The 24,541-nt window shown below is 35.6% G+C and overlaps 1 protein-coding gene across 7 annotated transcripts in view; it reads right to left on the reverse strand.

The window, feature by feature from the left end:
* Positions 1 to 24,541, reverse strand: part of G2E3 (G2/M-phase specific E3 ubiquitin protein ligase) — a 72,664-nt gene that overhangs the window by 12,372 nt on the left and 35,751 nt on the right. For 5 of the 7 annotated variants that reach the window (XM_025271540.2, XM_006063755.3, XM_025271539.2 and 2 more), the window contains 10 exons: positions 23,566 to 23,667; positions 20,680 to 20,804; positions 19,586 to 19,751; positions 15,041 to 15,147; positions 14,246 to 14,362; positions 10,516 to 10,640; positions 10,059 to 10,188; positions 8,647 to 8,954; positions 6,571 to 6,752; positions 1,243 to 1,415 (listed from right to left, as the gene is read on the reverse strand). In XM_025271540.2, coding sequence (XP_025127325.1) covers positions 1,243 to 1,415; positions 6,571 to 6,752; positions 8,647 to 8,954; positions 10,059 to 10,188; positions 10,516 to 10,640; positions 14,246 to 14,362; positions 15,041 to 15,147; positions 19,586 to 19,751; positions 20,680 to 20,804; positions 23,566 to 23,667 — 1,535 coding nt within the window. The remainder of the gene's footprint in view (positions 1 to 1,242; positions 1,416 to 6,570; positions 6,753 to 8,646; positions 8,955 to 10,058; positions 10,189 to 10,515; positions 10,641 to 14,245; positions 14,363 to 15,040; positions 15,148 to 19,585; positions 19,752 to 20,679; positions 20,805 to 23,565; positions 23,668 to 24,541) is intronic. The other 2 variants (XM_006063756.3, XM_006063757.3) reach the window with 1 other exon arrangement.

Raw genomic sequence — 24,541 nt, forward strand, 5'->3', positions numbered from 1 at the left:
AGTTGAGCATTCTTTGGCATTGCTTTTCTTTGGGATTGGAATGAAAAGTGACCTTTTCCAGTCCTGTGGCCACTGCTGACTTTTCCAAATTTGCTGGCATATTGAGTGCAGCACTTTGACAGCATCATCTTTCAGGATTTGGAATAGCTCAACTGGAATTCCATCACCTCCACTAGCTTTGTTCAAAGTCTTAGACCAAAACAAAAACAACCCTAACCTGATTTCAGTAATATATGTTACTGATGATGATGTGGGTATTATTATTCTGTTGACGACTATTATTTATGAAATGTGGAATAAATCAAGCAATTATTTCATACTCTAATTCACCAGTGTCTTTGAGAACTAAGATTATCAACATGGGACAAAGGAAAAGTTAAAAGTCTTGCAGTGGTGAATCTGAAGTATTAGTATAAACTCATGCTGTATTTTATATTAAAAAATTAAAATAAAAACAAAAAAACTCTTATATTTCTTCTTTCAGCCAACTGAAAAGGCCTAGAAACAATGACCAACCTGACAAAAATAAGCATCCCCAAGCATCCAGACTGTGAATTTGAAATACCATTTCCCATTCAAAGCAACAAAGATCGTTAGGCCAGAATGTACAAAAGGAGCCTGAAACACCTTGTTTCAATGAAACTGACACTTCCCACATAGCAGGAAGTGAAACTTCCCACATAGCAGAAGACCATTAAAGGTCAACATCAAAACAGAGATAACACAACTAGGTTTATACTGGTTAAAGATGAGACAATCTGAAATTTGCTAAAAATAGCAACAATTCTTAAAACATTAAGTATACAGATTAATGATACTGAAATTTAAAAAACTCCTTGAAAACAAACCAGAATCAATAAAAAAGGAAGGTTAGATAAATAAGACTGGCCACAGGTTGGTTGATATCTGTTAGATCTGAATGGTGATTACATGGTGTACCACTCTGTCTACTCTCATATATATTTTAGATTTCCCACTATTAAATAACAGAGTGTGAGGATATAAAATAATTTTGATTTAGAAAAATTATAAGTGAGATATAATTACTTACCCTACCTAAGCAGGATACACTAAAGCAATTCTGCATAGAATGGTAAGAGCAGTATTCATCCTTAAGAGGTTAGTTTTAAAGCATTATTTTAAAATAGCACTTAAATTTTATCAAATAAATCTCACATTATAAGACAATTAACCACTTTAAACATATAATTTGAGAGAATCTTTCGCACACGAACAACTTACCTCTCAAAAGGTGCTTGGACTCTTTTAATTACATGATAAACAAGTATGTCTTTTGCCAACATATATTTATCACTTATCGATGTTATAAGTCTTAGACATCCAATAAGCTCTAAGTACTTATAATAGTCATGTACTAAAGAGTTTAAGTCAGCCACAGTTGCTGCAGTATTGACCTGTAATGAAGAAAATACACCCAGTTTACACATTTACTTGTGAAAGAAATTTACATATTTCATATTTCAAATGACATATTACTTCATACTCACACTTCATACATGAGTACACCTGAGTGAAGTGAAAGTACACCAATAATTATTTTTCTTGAATAAATGTCTGATAATCGACCTTAATACAGTATATATCTGCCTCAAGAAAGCTAGTCTATAATTCCACATTCAAAAAATATATATTTATTTATAATTGGTTGATGATTGGTTTACAATATTGGTTTGATTTCTGTCATGCATCAATATGAATTAACCATGGGTGTATATATGTGCCCTCCCTCTTGAATCTTCTTCATCCCACCTCCAGCCCATCCTCACCCCTCTAGGTTATTACAGAGCCCCAGTTCGAGTTCCCTGAGTCAAAATTCCACTTTAATATAGGAAGCTATTTACATAAAAGGTAGTAATTGACATAGAACAGTTACATAGACTAGAGAGGCTAGAAAGATGATCTGCAGAGGTTTCAAGAATGAGAAAGTATAGTTTGAATATACTTTTATATATTTCAAATATTTCATTTGAATAAAAATGAATAGACTCAAAAGAGTATTTGAGGCAACAGTATAAAGACAGAAATACTTGACCATTTATGAGCCAGACACTTTCATATAGTTAGCTCTTGAACAAAGTTACAGAGGGAGAAAGACAAAAATAGTAGGCAGTCAATCCCATTTGAATGGAAAATCTCCTTGGTATATTTTTCCCAAAAAACTCTTCTCCCAGGTATTCCATTTATTTCAGATCTCTACTGTGATCTCAGAAGCTTTTCCCAACTACCCTTTTCAAACTATCTTTATGCTCTAATGGGCTTCCCTTGTGGCTTAGCTGGTAAAGAATGCACCTGCAATGTGGGAGACCTGGGTTCGATCCCTGGGTTGGGAAGATCCCCTGGAGAAGGGAAAGGCTACATGCTCCAGTATTCTGGCCTGGAGAATTCCATGGACTGTACAGTCCATAGGGTTGCAAATAGTCAGACATGACTGAGCAACTTTCACATTCTACTAGTTGGGTATGTGTTATCTCATCCTCCTAACCCACCACCCTGAGTTTTACCTGGGCATATGGCAAAACTTTCCTTACAGCTAGATGTGGCCTTATGTGACTAAGAGCTGTCCGATAGAACATGAGTGAAAATGTGTTAAATTTCCCTGAACTCTACTTTCACTTTCTCCCCTAAGAGCATATTTCAGATATGAAGACAATATCCTAAATGATTATACAATGAGAGTTGTTCAGGCGCTCAGTTGTGTCAGACTCTTTGTAACTCCATGTCACAGCCAGACTTCCCTGTCCTTCACCATCTCCTGAAGCTTGCTCAAACTCATGTCCATTGGGTCAGTGATGCCATTCAACTATATCATTCTCTGTCGTCTCCTTCTCCTCCTGGCTTCAATCTTTCCCAGCATCAGGGTCTTTTCTAATGAGTTAGCTCTTTGCACCAGGTGGTCAAAGTACTGGAGCTTCAGCTTCAGCATCAGTCCTTCCAATGAAATATTCAGGGTTGACTTCCTTAAAGATTGATTGGTTTGATCTTGGTGTAGTTCAAAGGACTCTTAAGAGTCTTCTCCAACACCACAGTTCAAAAGCATCAATTCTTTGGCACTCAACCTTCTTTATGGCACAACTCTCTCATCTATACATGACTATTGGAAAATCCACAGCTTTGACTAGACAGACTTTTGTTGGCAAAGTAACATCCTTGCTTTTTAATATGCTGTCTAGCATATGCTGGTCATAGCTTTTCTTCCAAGGAGCAAACGTCTTTTAATTTCATGGCTGCAATAACCATCTGCAGTGATTTTGGAGCCCAAGAAAAATAAAGGTCATCACTGTATCCATTGTTTCCCCATCTATTTGCTACAAAATAATAGGACAGGATGCCATGATTTTTGTTTTTTCAATGCTGAGTTTTAAGTCAGCTTTTTCACTCTCCTCTTTCACCTTCAACAGGCTGTTTAGTTCTTCTTCCCTTTCTGCCACAAAGGTGGTGTCATCTGCATATCTGAGGTTATTAATATTCTCCCGGCAATCCTGATTCCAGCTTGTGCTTCATCCAGCCAGCATTTTGCATGATGTACTCTGCACATAAGTTAAATAAGTAGGGTGACAATATACAGCCTTGACATACTCCTTTCCCAATTTGGAACAAGGCTGTTGTTCTATATCTGGTGTTAACTGTTGCTTCTTGACCTGCATACAGATTTCTCAGGAGGCAAGTAAGGTGGTCTGGTATTCCCATTGCTTTAAGAATTTTCCAGTTTGTTGTGATCCAAATAGTCAAAAGCTTTAGCATAGTCAATGAATCAGAAATAGATATTTTTATGGAATTCTCTTGCCTTTTCAATGATCCAATGGTATTGGCAATTGGATGTCTTGTTCCTCTGCCTTTTCTAAATCCAGCTTGAACATCTGGAAGTTCTTGGTTCAGGAACTGTTGAAGCCTATCTTGGGAATTTTGAGCATTACTTTGCTAGCATGTGAAATGAGTGCAATTATTCAGAGTTTGAACATTCTTTGGCATTGCCTTTCTCTAGGATTGGAATGAAAACTGACCTTTCCCAGTCCTGTGGCCACTGTTGAGTTTTCCATATTTGCTGGCATACTGAATGCAGCACTTTCAAAGCATCATCTTTTAGAATTTGAAATAGCTCAACTGGAATTCCATCACCTCCACTAGCTTTGTTCAGAGTGATCTTTCCTAAGGTCCACTTGACTTTGCACTCCAGGATGTCTGGCTCTAGGTGAGTGACCACACCATCATGGTTATCTGGGTCATTAAGATCTTTTTTGTATAGGTCTTTGTGTACTCTTGTCACCTCTTCTATGTTTTGTTAGGTCTATTCCATTTCTGTCCTTTATTGTACCCAATACAACGAGAGGAAGGAATTCAATTATCTGGGTGACCTGGTGTATCACAGTTGTACCTTTAAAACAGGAGCCATTTTTGTACAGGCCAGAGAGCATTTTATTCTTTGTGGGCCATATGGTGCTTGTCCCAAACTATTCAACCCCACCACTGCAGTGTAAAATCAGTCACAGACACATAATAAATGGGTGTGGTTATGCTCCTATAAAACTTTAAAAAGGCAACAGGCAACACTTGGCCTAAAGCTATAATTTACCAACTCCTACTTAAAATCTAGATTTTAGAAAAAAAGTAAATATCTGCCTTTTTTTGAGCTTTTGTCTTTTGGGTCTCTGTTACAAAAGCCTAGCCTAATCTTATTATACCCCAAGCATTATCTTGGAAGAGATATTCTTCTTCTTATTCTGTTCTATATTACGATATATTTTCCTACATGACAGTATATTACATATTTGATTATCTTGTCTTTCTTCTCATAGGTAAATTCTAAGGAGGCAGGGGGTTTGTTTAGTTCACTACTTTATCCTCAGTGTTAAAACAAGTACGGAATACACAGCATTTGTTGACTGAAATCAATGAAGAAACACTGGCAAAGAACCAGAGTAAATAAAGCCATGAGGAGAACTAGAAGTCTTAAGGGCCCTAATGAAGAGTTTAAACTCCATTCAGTAGGCAATGAGAATCCATTAGGATTCTTGAGGAAGAAAGCAATGTGGTCAAACCTGTACTTGTAAAAGAATCATCCTGAGTAAGAAGATTAGAATATCTTAACTGTTTAAACATAGATATAAATTTCATATACTAAGCATACTAGAAATATGAAGGAAAGGCCACTCTTAAGAGACAGATGTCTTGACACAAACTGATGAACAGAGTATGGAAGAGTGATAACAACCCTGTCTCCAGAATAACTTGGAAATAAAAAATCTCTTGAAAAGAACATAAGAATCAGGCAAAAAACCCAAATTCTGGGAAAAAGTTCTGTCTTAAACATGTTGGGCTCAATTTGGTAGGAAGACCCAGATCTTATCTGGATCTAAAATCTGGGGGCTCAAAAACACAGGTCTGGAAATCATCAGAAAGGTTATGAATGAGAAGATGCTTTCTTCTCATTATATAGAAGGAGGACTGTTAAGACAACACTACCTAAAATTACCTAAGTTTCAGGGGTAGGAAGAAGTATTTAAAAAGACAATAGTAGTTAAAAGTACCAGGGAACAGAATATTAAAGAAAACAGCAGAAAGGAATTCAAATACAATGGTGATTGCAGAAATCAGAGAGATAAGGAATTAGGAAAGAAAGGCCTTTGTATGTGGAGATTTAGATCCCTGCCTATTTTAGTAGGGGACAGGTTAAGGGAAGAAAAGTTGAATGGATTTCATTGTCTCAGTTTCTAAACCAATAACACATGGGCAAAGATGCTTATCTCACAGGGTATTACAGTAAGTAAACTGAGTTTGTACAGATAACACGTGCAGTACAGGGCTTAATAAATGGCAACACTTTTTAGGAAGGAACATAGAGTCTCCCCAACTATTTTCACAGAGAAGAATGTCAGCCTGGTCTTTCACTCCACCTATCACTCATATCTCCCTGCTGTAGGAGGAAAAGATAAATTTTCTGCTGGTAACCATCCTCTCTTCAGATCCACCTGCCTACAAGGAGGAGCACTTTCACCTGCTCTTTACCGTGCAATAAGGAACCTGACTTACGTCATCTCTGGCAGAGCAGATAAATCCATCTAGTTCTGAGAAGTGTTAACAAGCCATTCTGACCACAGATCTAAGCCACATTATCCAACTGGTTTTATCAACATTAAGCATGGCACTTTGATCTCTAGCTGTTTGTTCTTTATATCTATCTGTTAAGTGATTGTTAACTTTGCTGGTAAACAAAAATATCTACACCCCTTAACCACTCCACAAAGAATATTTATTATTCTATTGCAGATCCAGCATTTATATTCAAATATATCTAGAACATGGGCTTCCCTGGTGGCTCAGACAGTAAAGAATCTGCCTACAATGCAGGACACCTGGGTTTGATCCCTGGGTCAGGAAGATCGCATGGCGAAGGGAATGGCTATTCACTCCAGTATTCTTGCCTGGAGAGTTCCATGGACAGAGGAACCTGGAGGGCTACAGTCCATGGGTCACAAAGAGTCAGACATGATGAAGCAACTAACATATAACTAGAACACAGTCTATATCTGAACAAACAGGTACATTTCTTACCCTGATCATAATCTGTGCCACATCAAAGTCTGAAACATCGTCTAAAATTGGTTGGGTATTTTCTGGTCCATAAGCAAGGCAGTTAAATAAGGTCTGAGAAAAGAAACCAGGTGAAGGACCACCATGAACCAAAGAAATGGCAACCATTTTGCCAGCTTCATAGTAAAGGTTCTCTTTCAGAGCTGTAAATACAGATAAAAGATATCAAATACACTTCTTTTATTAATAAATGATAACCATCATATATAAGTAATACATAATAAATCAGAAATTTAAAAAATCTAAGCATTAGACAAACATAAAATAACCTAATTCAGACACTATAATAATGTATACTATATAGATTTCAACTAAAATATACAATTTTCAATTCTATAAATTTTTTTTTCAGAATACAAAGTAACACTCTGTTGTAGAAAAGGATGTAAATACAGAAAAATCTTTTTTATAAAATCACTTATAATCCTACCACTCTGTAATAACCAGTGCACGCACTGTGGTATATTTATGTCTCATGTATATATAAATATATACATAAATAATTTGACTTCTGTTTTTCCACTTTACTGTACTGCAAATTTTTAAAATATTATTTGAAATTATTCACATCTATAGTTAACAAATGCATTAAAAATGATTTACTGATGTGCTACAATGTAAACCATGTGTTTATTACTTGTTACCCCAGTTGAGGACCTTTTCAACTACATGAGCCACAATGTTATAGTCAACATGTGTTACACATTCTTATTTATATTATCTCTGATTATCAGGAGAGATTCCTACATATGATATTAGTGGTTCAAAGGATATAAGCAATTTTAAGGTTGTTGATATACAAAATAGTACAAATTTACTCTCAACAGTATTCAGTTCAGTTCAGTCGCTCAGTCGTGTCCGACTCAACAGTATATGCTACCTTAACTGTAAGGTATCATCATAGCTCTCAATATTTTTTAATGTCTCATATAAAATGTTTTAGCTACTTTCATAAGTCAAAAAGATATCATGTAAATTTTCCTTTATTTTTTTCTAAAAAGTTTTTTATTAATTGTTCAATTACTTGTTCAAAGTAATTTATTAATAAGTAACATCAACAATACCTGAAATGGTAATAAAATTCCCTTAACAATAATCTTATATACTACATATTAGTAGTCACATATTACAGATGAAGCAACTGAGATACAGAGAGGCTAAGCAATTAATCTAAGAATATGAAGCTATGAAGTAGATGTGTACAAACTAAATTCACATTTTGTGACTTCAATTCCATGTACTCTCTCCACTATAACAAAACTGCCTTAGCATTAACACACTGATTACTTGAACGTTTTTTTTTTTTTTTAAATAAAGGGAGTGTAGAATTAAACTGTGTGTACTGTTCATAGTACTAATGATCCTTGGTAGTTTCTCAATTATTTCAGGCAACGGTGAGGAAATTCTAAAGAAAATATAGAAGGAAGTCAACTGAATGAAATGTCTTCTCACTCTCTCCAATTCCTATTACAGCAAGAGTGGTTATAAAAGTTCCTAAAAAGAGAATGCTAGAATTAACCAGGGTTTCAAGATGCCTGTTTCAATTACATTATTTCTCCACCAGAAATAAAGATAGAAAAGTATCATATACATAACTCTGAAAAAAAAATTCTTGAAAGCAAAAGTATGTTAAAAATCTGTTATATGTCGATCCCCAAATTATGTTATACAAATTCTAGGTTGTGAAGAAACATGTGAACTGCAAATTTCAAATATATAAACAAAAAGAGCTCAAAAAATTATTCATCGCATTTGGTCATTCTATTCAAATCAATTTAAATATAAAGTACATTTTTAAGAAATTACATTTAATTATGGAATCACTGGAGGACACTGCTATAGGATATTCTTAAATAAAAAATGTTCACTATAAAAAGTATCTTTAGAAGTATCACTTTTCCCCTTCTCTGTGAATATCATTATTTTATTAACAGTGATTATACATTTTGACTACAGGTACTGAGTATCAATTCTAACCTGCTATCTTTCTTAACACATGCCATATTCAGTATATACAATAATAAAGAAAATAATTACCTTGAGAATTTAAAGACAAGTTCTTTGATAAGGACCCTTCAAATAATGGTGAGTTCTCAAGTTGCTGCATTAAGAGACTTAGGAATTCTTGCTTTGATCCAGGCTGCTCTCTTCCAAAATGATCATTTTCATTAACATACACTATTTCAATTGCATATGAAGGATTAAAGTTTTGATTTCTGAATCCATCTAAGGCACTATTCCAGAAATTGGCTTTGTTGATAAATACTTTTTTAGGCCTTTTCTTAACTTGGAATGCTAACTCTATAATTAGAGTCGAGATATCTCTTCTAAATTTGCTGCCTTGCCTATAAAACATGAATTTAGATATAGAGGTAAGTACTCTAAAGTACTTTACATGACACAGTACTTATACAGCCAATAAAAAAATAATAGAGAAAAGATTAAAAGGAAGTTCTTCCCCAGTCCAGTTCAGTCGCTCAGTCATGTCCGACTCTTTTTGACCCATGAATCGCAGCACGCCAGGCCTCCCTGTCCATCACCAATTCCAGGAGTCCACCGAAACCCATGTCCATTGAGTTGGTGATGCCATCCAACTATCTCATTCTCTGTCGTCCCCTTCTCCTCCTGCCCTCAATCTTTCCCAGCATCAGGGTCTTTTCAAACTCCCCAATTCCCACCCAAAAGCAGGCAATGGTTGCTATAGGAGCCAAAAACCAATAACCTTAGTTCTAAATTCTTGATTCCGTCTACCCAATCTTCTACCAAATTAAAAGCATATAATGTTATAAATGATTTATAAGAATAATGACAGATGATTATCCCAAATTTGATCAATTCAGCACATTCAGGTATAAGAGCCAAGAAGTCAAACTCTTACTTCCCTGGCCATACTTGCTTAACTGCACCTTACTTCGTGTTCACTAGCTCCTTTAAAAGTAGAGCACAGTAATCTCTGCTTACTACGTAATAGACCTATAATTTTAAGAGATTACATATTTTAATTAGCATTCGTAAACCCTCTAAATAGTACTTTTTAGTCTATACTATTAATTCTCAAAGTGTGGTCCCAGACAAGTACAGCATCTGGAAACTTGTTAGAAATGCAAATTCTTGGGTCCCACAGCAGATAAACAGAATTGGAACCTCTGAGCATGAGGCCGAGCAATGAGTCTTAACAAGACTTGCAGACTTGTTAGATATAGACTAACTCAATTGTTCCCTGCCTCAGTTTCTCCATCTGTAATTGGAATTAATGAACTCAAAATAATCCTGTTAGAGGCAACGTCCATGGATCATCTTTCTACATCAAGTTGGGGACTACAGTTTGAAAAGCACTGTTTCAAACTACAGTAAGATCAGCTAATACTCTAAATGTATATAGAGCCATACCCTGTTAAAATTTTCTCAAAATAAAGTTTTACTTTTTTTTTCCAATTCCAAATACATACCTCAGCAGATCTTTACACTGGTCTCCAGGTGACTGTCTGGGTAATTTAGGTGAAGACTCCTCCAACAAACAATCATTTATTCCCACATTAGTGTTGGGTAATGCATGTTTTTTGGCTTTCTGGAATTCGCCTACAGAGTTAAAACCCAATGTTAGCATAACAGACGGCTTCCTAGGTGGTGCTAGTGGTAAAGAACACACCTGCCAATGCAGGTAGACGTAAGAGACGCACGTTCGACCCTGGCAGAGGGCACGGCAACCTACTCCAGTATTCTTGGCCTGGAGAATCCCATGGACAGAGGAGCCTGGCAGGAGCCTGAAGTCCATAGGGTTGCACAGAGTTGGACACGACTGAAGCGACACAGTAAACATGCACGCAGCGTAACAGGAATACAGGTGGAAATTTTTTAATATTCATTTAAATGAAAACATCTTTGTTCAAAATTACAAAATATTACCTGCACTGTAGAGAATACTTCTACATTCCAAACATTCCCAATTTTGTTCCCATGACTGTAGTGAGGAACAGGCTAAATGTGTTCCGCTAGAACCACAACACTGACAGCGCTTTATTTCCCATTTGCTGAGGACATAAAGAGAAGCAGATATTTACATTTAGTATTAACTTGGTCTAATTTCAACCACCAGCACCACCACATGCCTCACTGTCCATCACACACACACAACCAAAGAAAGGAAAATTATCTGATTTGATACTGTATTACTTTTTCCTAGTGCTTTTTTTCCTATTTCATATATTGCATTTGTAATCTCCCTCTTTGAATAGTCTCTTTTTAAAAATATTTATTTTTATTTATTTATTATTGGCTGCATTGGGTTTTCATTGCTGTGCACAGGTTTTCTCTAGTTGTGGAGAGCGGGGGCTACTCTTCAGTTGCGGTGCATGGGCTAATCATTCAGGAGGCTTCTCTTGTTGCAGAGCATGGGCTCTAGGGCTCATGGGCTTCAGTAGTTGCTACACATGAGCTTAGTAGTTGTGGCACACAGGCTTAGTTGTCCCTAAAGCATGTGGGATCTTCCTGGACCAGGGATAGAACCAGTGTCCCCTGCATTGCAAAGCGGATTCTGACCTATTGGACCACCAAGGAAGTCCAATATTCTCTATCTAAAAACAGGTAAGCTAAATAACAATGTGAACATGCACATATATCCAAGAATATAAGCACTGGAAAGAATATGACTGAGAAGGAAAAAAATTTTCTTTTATACTTGGAGATGATTATGCTATATAGGGAGACTGCTATGTCAGTGTGTCTTATTAAGGAAGAAGCATTCAGTAAATACACTGTCTTACCTAAAATACTATCTTTCCTATTCAAGGTAAGGAATTATTTCCTATAACAAGCTTGCTCAGATACCTCAGATACTTTGTAGCTCACTAAGATCCAGACTTAGTACCTGACCTACATTCATATTCTCTATTTGTTCCCTGCCAGCCCCCACTCCCAGTGTTTTGCCCACTGCATTGTGATGTGTGCCAGTCTGCATCCACATTTTCTATATGGCTGTGGGTTATGCTGTGCAGACTCCTCTCTGTTTGGTTATGAGTACATCTGTCTATATGGGGATGGATGTACTCCCTGAATGTGTGGACACGTGGGTGATCAGAAAGGTAGCTGCAAAACTTTCCCTCTGCTAGGTGTGGACAAATCTCCTCTGTGGAAATGTGGAAATGGCTGTATAGGGTTGTGTCATCTCTGTGTTTCCCCTCTTCCCCAGATAGTCCTGCCAAGGAAGGATGAAGAGAAAGAAAGATGACAACTAACGTAAGTGCCTATATACCAGGCCCAGTTCTCACCCTTTACATGTAAAGTTTAATCCTCACAATTTTAGAAGGCTGGAAAAAAGTTACCACCTTTTAAAGAAGAGGAAACCAAAGCAGAGATGCCCAAACAGACACTGCTAGTCTCAGAGTGAAGCTTCCAATCCAGTTTACCTGGCTTTAGACCATGCTCCTAACCACTACACCATGCTGCCTTTCAGCAAAATTACCTTCCGCTCACTAGAACGAGAGTGAGATTGTAAAGGAAGCATTCAGACAGCAAGGATCTGTGTCCTAGGAGAAAAAGCAAAGTAGCTGCCAGAAAGAAAATTGACTTTGGTAGCTAAGGATTAGGTGACCAATAGTATACAAGAAAAATAAATAAATTTAATTAAAATCAAAATAACCTACAATGGATTTAGAAAATGTCAATATTAATGAACATATTGCTTCTTATAACTCTAAAGCATGTTACTGTCTACAAAGCACATTTACAAACAGTCTCATCTCTGCCTCAGCACAACTCTTGAGCGGGATATTATTAGTGCCTACAAATGAATAATCAGGGTCACCAGATCAAGTAACTTGGTCAACAATACACATTACTCGACATCTTCAATGAGATCTCAACCCTTAGTGAATCTTCAGTCTAGTGGCAAAGACAGATTTAAATGATAACATCAACTATTTTGTAACAAGCACAATGAAGGGAAAATTAAGCCCAGAATGGTGAATCAGTAGTAGCTTCTTAGGAGAAACCTGCTAAAGCTGCTAAGACTTCAGCAAAGAAAGTAGCAACTCACCTAGCAAAATCACTTTCCATAAGAAATAAGGCTCCTAATATTCTGCTCTGCACCTACAGTTTCAGTTTGTCATGTTAAAATGTATCAAAATTTCCTATATAAATGTCAACAAAATTAGTTACTTTTTCATAAAAAATAAAAATACTCTTGATTTCCAATACCCTATACACAGTGTGTGGGTTTCCCTGGTGGCTCAGAGGTAAAGAATCCACCTGCCAATGCAAGAGACACGGGTTTGATCCCTCAGTCAGGAAGATCCCTTGGAGAAGGAAATGGCAACCCACTCCAATATTCTTGCCTGGGAAATTCCAGACAGAGGAACCTGGTGGGCTACAGTCCATGGGGTGACAAAGGTCGGACATGACTTAGCCACTAAACAACAGCAACTCAGTATGTACACGGAAGGCACAAAATGATTGTCAAGATTACAGCCAATGTCCACTGATACTACAAAACAATAATCAATAAATTTCAAATACCAAGCCTTCTTTTTTTACAGTGATCTAAAACAAATACTGATAGATTAATCTAGTTTCTTAACTTCTAGAACAGTGTCATACAACAGAAAAATAATGTAAATCATATATATAATTTAAACTTTCCCAGTAATCAGATTTAAAAAGGTAAAAGAAACAAGTGAATTGATTTGAATATTTCTGAAATATAATCATTTTGTCTGATGTAGTCAATTTAAAAAATTATTGACAAGATATTTTAAGGTCTTTTTTTTTTTTTTCTTAAAAGAGCAGAATTACATTACTCCCAGAATTCATATTTTGAAGACCTAACACCCAGTACTTCACAATGTGACTATACTTGGAGATAGGACTATCACACAGAAAATTATGGAGACTTCCCTGCTGCTCCAGTGGCTAAGACTCTGCTGCGCTCCCACTGCAGGGGGCCCTGGTTGGCCCTGGTCAGGGAACTGAATACCACATGCTACATACAACTAAGAGTTCGCATGCCACAACTAACTACAGAAGACTACACAGCTAAGACCTGGCACATAAAATGAGGTCATATGGGTGGGGTTCGAATCCAATGACTGGTGTCCTAATAAGAAGAGAAGGTTAAGACACAGAGGGGGACACAACTAGGAGGAAGCCATGTGCAAGCTAAGGACAGAGGCTTCAATAGAAATCAAACCTGCCAATACCTGTACCTTGGACTTCGAGCCTCCAAGATTGTGAGAAGACATATTTCTGTTGTTTAAGTCACCCAGTTTGCGGTATTTTGTTATGGCAGTCCTAGCAAACTAAGATACATGTTAAGTGTTCAGTGTGTATTTTACACTTACAGCACCTTTCAATTTGGAACAGCCACATTTCAAGGGGTCACTGGTCAACTGTGGCTAGTGGCTACCACAGTAGAGCTCTAGAAAACAGAGCCTCATGAAAACATATCATAAAAGTTACAATTACGCCAGCTGCAATAATTTCTCTGTAAACATATGCAAATAAATATTTAATAAACGTATCTCATCTCAGATTAAAACTTCAAACCCCCTAAGAGCAAAATACTTCACTAACTAGGAAACCTACTTTCTCAACCTGAACGTTTAAAAACGGACAATGAGTACAAGTGAACTTTCCCATTTACCTATCAGGCACATTATAGTCTCGCCCTTCTTTGCAACGACATCTTCGGACATCACAATGCTCATAGTGCTGCAGAAGCTCTTGATAAGCATTTTCCTCTAATTCCCAAGATGCATCTCTGTAAATGAAGCAGTATATAAAATAGACTTTGGCCTTAAATGTTACATAAAAGGATATCAATCTAAAAATAAACTCGTTAAAAACTTAGGAACCAGAATAAAATTTGTTCTTTTTTAGGATCAATCATTCAATTCAAGATATAAATCCATTAATGTTATCTTATCCTATAGTTTATTAGTCTCAATGAATTTCAAATATTAAATGAAAAATTAAGTAGAAATTTTCTGAAACTTTTATTTCTCTTAATATTTTACTTCCAATTTTTAAAATTTCAAGTTTAGTAGCACTAATTCTGGATTTCTCACCTTTAAATATTAACAAAATTCTTCTCATACACTTTAACTTTAAACCACATCTTGATTCTCATATAATTTATACATACCATTCTGAAGCCTATTATACTTGTGTATAAGTCCATGAATATGGTACACAAGTGAGGTGTACAATTATTAAGAGACTATTAACAACTGCTGAGACAGTTAAGTCACAGTGCCTGGTCCCAAGAACTGGCAATCTGAGGAGGAGGAGGAGGAAGTGGTGGTGGGACAGGCTTTAGATTTCCCTTTTTGAAATGTCTGCTTATCTATGAGTACTTAATCAATATAAATGACTATTTCCATTTTTTTAAATTCTACATTTAAAACATCTTTTCATCAGAAGGCTAAATGTAACTCACTTTTCAGGAATATGAATTCCCATTCTCAACATCTCTTTCTGAAATATATCACTATTATTGCATATAGTGCACCTAAAGAAAAACATTCCTGCATTTATTGCTTGCACCTATAGTGGAAAACAGAAAACACATGGTTAATATTTTAACAGATCATCAGGTTATGAATTATATAGCTAACAGAACATGTGCTACTTTTAACATATTATGAAATTTTATTTATGTTAGTGGTTCATAAACTTTGTTAAACTAAGTTATCCCACTGCTAAAATTTGGAGATATTTCTCCCAATGGGAAAAAATATTAAGCCAATGAATTGACTGTTCTTTACATCTCTCACCCATGTGTTTCTCAACCTTTTGTATCTAATGTCATTTCTGTTCCCAAAAATTGTGTTGTCCATCACTCTCTGTGAATAAAACAGTAAAAATCTTTGGTTACTTAATCTAGGAAGGATGTTTAAATAAATGATACATATAAAGCATCCTTGGTTCTGTTTTTACCTCAATCTGTTAGTTTTCTTTCCAAGAGGGAAGAGCATAAAACCCATTCTCACTGCGTCAACAAATACAAATACAGAAGCAGCAGGCAGAAGATATTCAGGAGAAAGAGTAGCCAATTCTCAATTTAAAAAACTAGAAGCATACATTTATTTAATAAATATTTAATCCCCACTATCTAGGTACCAAACACTATGCCAGTACCAAAAACAAACATAAAATGACTTAGATTCTGTTTCAAGGAATTCTTGTGAGTAGGCATACAGTATAAAAGTACTTTTAGAAAAGTACATACAGTAAGAGAAAGGAAGAAGTACTGAAGTTTATGTAAGAGTCTGGCAAAAATGTCACAGCAATGGTAAGGTCAAAGTTATGTTTGCAAAAAACAGGGATCTGCCATGAAAACAGGATAAAAGATAATACAAGGAAAGGGGATAGCACATATTAACTCTCAGGGGCAAAAAGAGTACACGTGATTGGGGAACTTAATCACAATATCCTTAAAGATTACATGCTGACCATACTGAACTAAGTAATAAAAACATAAAGATAAGTCAAAGTCTGTAGCATGAAGAACTGACAGGGAATAAGGCATGCAGGAGCCAACAGGCTCCAGCAAAAGCCTAGTTAATAAAAAAAGAAAAACTGTCTGAAGTTAAATCACAAAGGGCTTAAGACACAAGGTAGCAAAAAAGGATACACAAAAAATATTAAGCAGACCTAAAAGACTTGGGGAATAATTTGTGGATGGTGAAGGAAGAAGTGAACAAAGAAGAATTCAGGTTCAAACAACTACAATGTAGCACACACACAACATGTGAGAGGAAAATAACAAGTTATTAATGAAATTTCTGCTGAACCTAAAGGATCTTTGATCAGTGGAAACAGAAAAATAGCAGACATAAAAGATACCAAGACCACAGCAATGATGGAGAAATCCAAACTGAACAAGAATAGTGACAATTCTTTCTATATACAGAATGGAAAAGCTCTATCAATTTATTTGATACTAATCTATAGTCTCTCCTCACAAAATCCTAATATAACAGCATTTGTAGAAGTCACAAATAAAATTTGCTTTTGTTGTTCACTCAGTCGTGTCTGACTCTTTGCATCCCCATGGACTGCAGCACACCAGGCTTTCTTGTCCTTTACCATCTCTTGGAGTTTGCTCTAAATCATGTCCATTGAGTCAGTAACGCCATCCAACCATCTCATCCTCTGTTGTCCCCTTCTCCTCCTGCCTTCAGTTTTTCCCAGCATCAAGGTCTTTTCCAATAAGATGGCTCTTTGCACCAGGTGGCCAAAGTAGTGGAGTTTCAGCTTCAGCATCAATCCTTCCAATGAATATTCAGGGTTGATCTCCTTTAGGATTGACTGGTTTAATCTCTTGGCAGTACAAGGCACGCTCAAGAGTCTTTTCCAGCACCACAGTTCGGCGCTCAGCCTTTTTTACTGTCCAGCTCTCACATCCATACATGACTACTGGAAAAACCATAGCTTTGACAATATGGACCTTTGTAGGCAAAGTAATGTCTCTGCTTTTTAATATGCTGTCTAGGTTTGTCATGGTTTTTCATCCAAGGAGCAAGTATCTTCTAATTTCATGGCTGCAGTCACCATCTGCAGTGATTTTGGAGCTCAAGAAAATAAAATCTATCTCTCTATCTATCTCTATCTCTCATTGTGTCCCCATCTATTTGCCATGAAGTAACTGGACTGGATCCATGATCTTAGTTTTTGGAATGATAAGTTTTAAGCCAGCCTTTTTACTCTCCTCTTTCACCTTTATCAAGAGGCTCTCTAATTCCTCTTTGCTTTCTGCCCTAAGGGTGGTCTCATCTGCATATCTGAGGTTGTTGATATTTATCCCAGCAAATCTTGATTCCAGCTTGCGCTTCAGCATTTTGCCCAGTATTTTGGATGATATATTCTGCATATATGTTAAAGAAGCAGGGTGCCAATATACAGCCTTCATGTACTCTTCTGCCAATTTTGAACCAGTCCATTGTTCTATGTCCAGTTTTAACTGTTGCTTCTTGACCTGCATACAGGTTTCACAGGAAGCAGGTAAAGTGTCTGGTATTTGCTTAAAATTTGCTTAACCACATATAATTCTCATCCTACCGCATAGGTATGTTCCTCCTTCAACTCTTTGTATTAATGGAGTTCAGAGATTAAAAAAACTTTTTCTTTAGGTATGATTATTGCTACCTAAACTGGGTAAACTCCATTTACTATTTCAGTTAGGAGTTGTACCAGAGTGGTAAAGCCACTGAAGCTCCTTCAAGAAACATGACTCAAGAACAAGTTCTGTCCTTGTATGCTCTAAACATGTAATAAATGATTGTTAATATTTACATCACATACAAATGTCCACATGGCCATGATATTATATTACACCTGCGTAAAGTAGACCTACATTTTTGTTAGTAGTACTATTTCTAGTTTTTAATGACAGAATTAGAAACTTAGTACTTTCAGAGTTCACAAAAAGTCCTATGAATACTAGGTCAAATTGGAAAACCTTTGTTTCATTATTAACACAAAATGAGGCAAATCTTATGTGTCCTGAAAAATAACACACTACTATACAAAGTTAACAAGATGATACATTTGACAGCAATTACTTTCAAGTCATTCAAATATAACCCCTTAATTAAGATAATAACTTTTTAGAGATTCTCACATAATGTGAACTTCTTCTTCAATAGATAAAAATAGTACTTCATGATGTTTAGAATTGCACTCTCTGGATCCTTTTACAAACACTATTTCATGAGAATTAATAGAATCTCTACTATTTACCCAACAAAACAGGCTGCATCCTGCCACTTTTAACTGAATAATACTAAAGAGAAGAGTTAAAGGCTCATACAAAAAAAAAAAAACAGAAAGTAATCAAGCTTTACTACTTGGACTACTGTTAGTACTATTAAGATTCTGTTGAAATATAAGAGGATTTACAACATCTTCTAACTTAAAAAAAAAAAAATTCTGTAGATAATTTGTAATCAATATTAACATTTCATTTTACTAAATAATAATAAAAGCCAAACTTTAAAAACAGTATAAATTTAAGTGAATCCTTTGATCATTGGCATTATCAACAATAATTGCCTATCAGTTGACACTTTCACACATGTGTATTACATATTTGACGTTATTAATAATTGGGATCTTTTTAAAATTTTAAACTACCTTCTGAATTGAAGAAACTGCAGATTATTAAACTACCTTCTGAATTGAAGAAACTGTAGATTATTTAATACTGTTTTATGATATTCAATTTACCTGAAAATTTGTCATCAGGTTTGACATACAAGGTGGCTCTCAAAGAACTATAATGTATTTCAATTCATTAGACAGTAATCAGTTTAATTTCAAATGTTATGATGTGTTTCTGTGTGTGTGTGTGTGTGTGTGTGTGTGCGCGCGCGCGCGTGCACAGGCTCAGTCATATCTGACTCTGCAACACCATGTACTGCAGCATGCCAAATACCTCTCTACACGGAATTTTCCAGGCAAGAATACTGGAGCGGATTGCCATTTCTTTCTCCAGGGAATCTTCCCAACCCAGGGATCAAACTTGCCTCTCTTGCGTCTCCTGCACTGGCAGGCAGATTCTTTACCACTGTGCCACCTCAGAAGTGCATGACAAAATGTTTACTAAACTAAAAAAAATAGACCTCTTAACATTAAATTATCCTAGCTTACAATTTATTATTTCACATACCTTGGTTTTTCTAACTTTAAGCATATAAACAAACTTGGGAATTAAAGACTGTATTATTCTTTGTGATATACAAGCAAAATCCTTGGGTAAAAACAAAATTTTTTATGTTTAAACATACATTAAAAGGTAGTATCTAAAGTATTTACCAAAACATTAATTGTACACTTCAACAGAGTAATTTTACATGTAAAATTTTATTCAATAAAGCCATTTTAAAAAGTTACAAGGAGTAAGAGCTAAAACACATGTCTATTCTAATTCAAATCAACAAGCAACAGATATATATCAGAAAATGTTTACAAACTATCTTACCTGCAAACAGTCTCTATGAAACCAAGCATTCTTACAACAAGGACTTCGTAACACGCTGTAAGTTGGAATAGGCTCTATAAATTCCAAGCAAATGGTGCACAGTAAGGAGTCTCTACAATTATTAGATGTAATTATTTGAACAGGTCGATGTTGCCAACAAAATGACCTAAAAATGTAAATTAATTAAAAACATCATCTAATAAATTATAAAGCACAACTAAGCTAGCATTAAATTCATATCTATTAGAGAAAATTCATTTGTCTCTCTCACAATTAACTTACAACAGGCTGGGGAAATGCCACTGTAAATCAATCTCATCATCTATAACCAAGGAGAGCTAGATTTTCCAAATGTGAACCTTTTGGTGGTGAGATTCACCTCACAGAATTTCAATAACTAATACTATGTTGAGAATTATGAAATACTGTTAGTAATAGTATATACAACATTTGTACTCAAACCTGCATAAAATCAAAGGAAGGAACTCATACTTAAAAATATTATTTTAATAACTAAAGTACAAACAATAAGTATTCTTAACCCACTAAATTTATTTCCATTTGCATTTTCTACACTGCAGTTTTCATACAGAACAATTCATTAAATAGGTCAAGAGCACAAAGACTAAAAGAAATAAATCACTCATGATAACAAACACCAAAATTCATAAAATCTTGATGTTTAGAGCTGAACTCAAGAAATAAATATTTTTAGGGTCATCCCAGGGTAGTTATTTTTCTGACTGCATTAAATTTACATGTCTTCAATTTACTCAATAAGAACATAGATAGCCCTGTGAAAGAAAAGTACTAACTCTAAAAAGTAACATAAAATCTAGAATTATATAAGATGGAAATTTCTATTGAATGTGAATAAATTAACACTTCCATATTATATTCTAGGGCTGAAAGCTAGAGGTGAATATTAATCATTAAGGCCATTACAGATATTGTAATTCTCTAAAGTAGCCATATAACCCCAGTGTAACTTTGAAAAGAAATTTTACAAAGGAATTATATAATTAGAGAGATCCATATCCATTTTCCACTTTTCCTTTACATCTTCTTTCATATGTGACAGTTAATTAACTCACGCAAAATTGCCAGTGAACTGGAAAATACATTCTCTCTGAAGTCCACATGGGAAATGATAACTTCGTTTACATCGGGGTGCGACACACCCAATTGAAGCACCCATTTTCTTGCAAACAGAGCATTTCTAGAAGAAAATATAAAAATAGCGATTATAATGTAGAAAATTTGAGTACTATAGGTAAGACCAAGGTATAAATGAATATTCTTTGTGGAGAGTGTGACAATTACTTTCACCATACAATAGCTGTGATTATAGTATATTAAAGACATTTCCTGAAAAAAATTGTTTTACTCAGAAACAATCCAATCTAAAGAGTCACTCATATAACAATTTCTGATAAAGGAAACATCTTTAATCTAATGTGGGTGAGACAGCGAAGCTTCTTTTCCTTCCTACCTGCTAAATATTTTAAACTGAAGGGTTTGTATACATAAAGATTATACATGAAAGTCTCATTCAAATTGCAACAGAAAACAGAGTTAGGAAATATCTATTATATATAGGACAACAGCAAAACAATTCTAAAAAACAATTTGTAAAAAACTGGTGAGGATCACTCTATCTTAAGCAAATGAAAAAGTGTTAAGATACCTATAGTAAGTAGGTTAAGTAGTGGTTCCCCAAAAGTTATATTCAAGGCCTAATTCCTGGTACCTTTGAATGTGACCTTACTTGGAAACATGGTCTTTGTAGATATGTTAAAGATCTCAAGATGAGTTCATCCTGGATTTAAGGTGGTCCCTATAAGTCCTTATAAGTAAAAAGAGAGAGAGATTTAAGACACACAGGGGAAGGCCACATAAAGACGGAGGAAGAGATTGAGGTACGCTGCCACAAAGCAAGGAATGCCAAAGGCCATCAGAAGAGAAGCAGCCATCAGAAGAGAAGCATGAGAAGATTCTCCCTCAGAGCTTCCAGAAGTCAATCCCTCTGACAGCTTGATTTGGAACTTCCGGTCTCCAGAATTCTGAGAGAATACATTTCTGTTTTAAGCGACCCAGTTTGGGGTAATCTATTATAGCAGCCCTAGGAAACAAATACCACTGCCTCTAACTTAAATATCACTATAGTATATAAACAGAAAAATAATTAGATGAATCAATCATTACTAAAACACAGAAGAGTACTTCATATATCTTGGAACCTTTGAGATGAGCATCATATTGACCACTGATGAAGGGATTATACTGTCCACCTGTCAAGCACTGCCAGGTTGTAGAATGATACCTTGCTAACCTAAGTCTCTCCCTGTAAACTGACATATAGAATTCTATTTTAAGGTCGTAAATTGAGACACCTCTTCAGGATCAAGACATTCTCACAGGTTCACAATATACTCAGAGAGGATATGATGTCTTAAGAAAGGATTTCCAAACAGTACCTGTAGAGGCCATCTTTCATGACAAGTTCACTATCACCAGAAGATTGAAAAATTTTGGTACTAATACTCTCACAAGGCCCATAGGTAAATGTCACTGTTTACCTTTTCTCCAAGGTTTTCCCTTGTGCCTTAGAACCTCTAGTTTATCATTACCTCCTCTGTATCTTGGGCTTCCATAGTAGGTCAGATGGTAAAGCATCTGCTTGCAATACAGAAAAACCTGGGTTCGATCCCTGGGTCAGGAAGATCCTGGAGAAGGAAATGGCAACCCACTCCAGTATTCTTGCCTGGTGAATTCCATGGACAGAAGAGCCTGGTGGGCTACAGTCCATGGGATTGCAAAGAGTTGGACATGACTGAGAAACACACACACCCCTGAATCTTGAATATCCTTAAAAATAACCACTTTCATATCTTTGTCTCAACCAAAATAAAATTCTCTGAATGCTTCCCTTATAGAACTTCTTGTATGAAGCTGCTTATTTTTTCATCCTCCTTAATTTCCAGACTTGGCAAGGAATGGACATGAAATATAGACAGAGGTAGGGAGAAGGACAAACAGAACATTGTTTTAAGTTCTGTGCTGCAGACTGTAGGCCATTACTCTACCTTCAGACTTAAAAAGATCTGGTCCTAGAACCTAATGTCACCTACCTAACTTCCTCCAGACTTTGGCACCCTCCTCCGTATTTTAATTCTTGTTATCACTCTAAATGACTTCTGCACTGATAGGACAATCTTTTTGTTTTTACTTCCTCAATTAAAATGTGTCAATGCACTTCATCTCCACTTCAGTGTAATGAAGAGTCCTCTCATCAGCCAAAACTGCTCCACCATGGAAGTTGTCAATTCCAGTGCCCCATTCTCTGAACAGAAGCCCCTGTACTTCCAATCTTCTCGTTCTGTAACTCTCATGGTTTCTACTCAGAACACATGGAGACCTACAGTCCATTCTCTGACATAATAACAGCCATCACAGAGAAGATTCACAAACTGTAACTGAATGAATAAGGAGTTAAAGTTCAGAATACTTATCTCGCAGAGCAGGCGAAGGCACTGAACATAAGCAAACTGTATCACAGAAGAGCCACAAGACAGAAGGAGACCATAAATGATTGGTCTGTAGAGCTGTGTAGTTTCCATCACAAGCTATCACTCCAACCCAGCAACTGAGGCATAAGAATGAAAAGTAAATAACTGGATTGCCTCAGGATAGAAGGTCTGAAGAACAATTGAGTGGAAGTAGGATCATAATTCTGATGGTAAGAGTGGATGCAACGATGGGTAGTTTGGAAGACAAGCAGTGAAATCAGTATTGCCACACATGTTATCCAAGGTTGGTTTAGCTCTTTCATTTGCAAAAATACAAAATGTTCTAAAATTTACTGTGACAAAAATAACATAAAATCAGTGTCTTATCAATTTCTAGTAGAGAATGTGATGGAAAAGACTTCCTTAATACTGACAATATTTATGGTGCAATGAGTAAAGTAATTTACTTACCAGTTTAGAAGCCCTAGTCACTTCTTTCCTGATATCTTCTATTAGAAAACCATAAACTCCTTCTTCTTCTTTACCCCTCTGCCAAATTCCACTTGACATCAACTATGAATATATTCTCAATTAGAAAATAAACTCTAAAAAACTTGTTTGGAATAAAAAATATATATCTATAATATTCCAATAAAAATGGATATAAAACACTCTAATTTCAAGTATCTCTTACCTATAATAGTTATTTTTCATAGTCAAAGTAAGAGGCTACTCATATTGTTTGATTTCAAAGACACTATATATTAACATGTTATATAACCAAACTGGTTTCTAAAAAGTATCACAGAAAATAACAGGGAAAGGGAAGGAAGACAAACAATAAACACTTATGATCAAGTTTTAGGCAGGAAAAAGTGGCAAATACTGAAAGATGTATATGTAATAGTAATAAATACTACGGAGATAATTATCAGTGATATTTCAGGTTAACTATAAATCTAGCTGGATTCTGAATCATAAAAGATGTAATTATAGATAATCTATTGAATTATAGTTATTGAAAATAAATTTTTTAAAATAGGTTTTAACTTCACTTTAAATATATTAAGGGAACATGAATCAAGAAAAAGCATGAGGCTGTGAATAAGTACTGGCTTGCAAACCAGGATCTGTGCCCAACTTTATGGAGCCCTAGGCAAGTAATTCAGTGTTTCTAATATTAAACACAAAAATAAAAACAACAGACTAGGTTGTTCCCAAGTCTCAGCTCTAATATTCCATTACCATTTATAATATTACTATACCTTCCTGTTCACAATGAAACACCAGTCCTGTAAGTGTTGAACTAGGGTCAATGTGTTTTGGGATTACTACACTCATTAATAAAATAAGAAAGAACATAAGGGAAATTTTGATATGACCAAGTTAAATATATTAAATAACTCAGTAACACTTCAGACTTGTGATTAGAGATTTTAATCAGTGT

The sequence above is a fragment of the Bubalus bubalis genome, chromosome 20 (genome assembly GCF_019923935.1).
Source record: "Bubalus bubalis isolate 160015118507 breed Murrah chromosome 20, NDDB_SH_1, whole genome shotgun sequence".
In the NCBI taxonomy this organism is placed as follows: domain Eukaryota; kingdom Metazoa; phylum Chordata; class Mammalia; order Artiodactyla; family Bovidae; genus Bubalus; species Bubalus bubalis.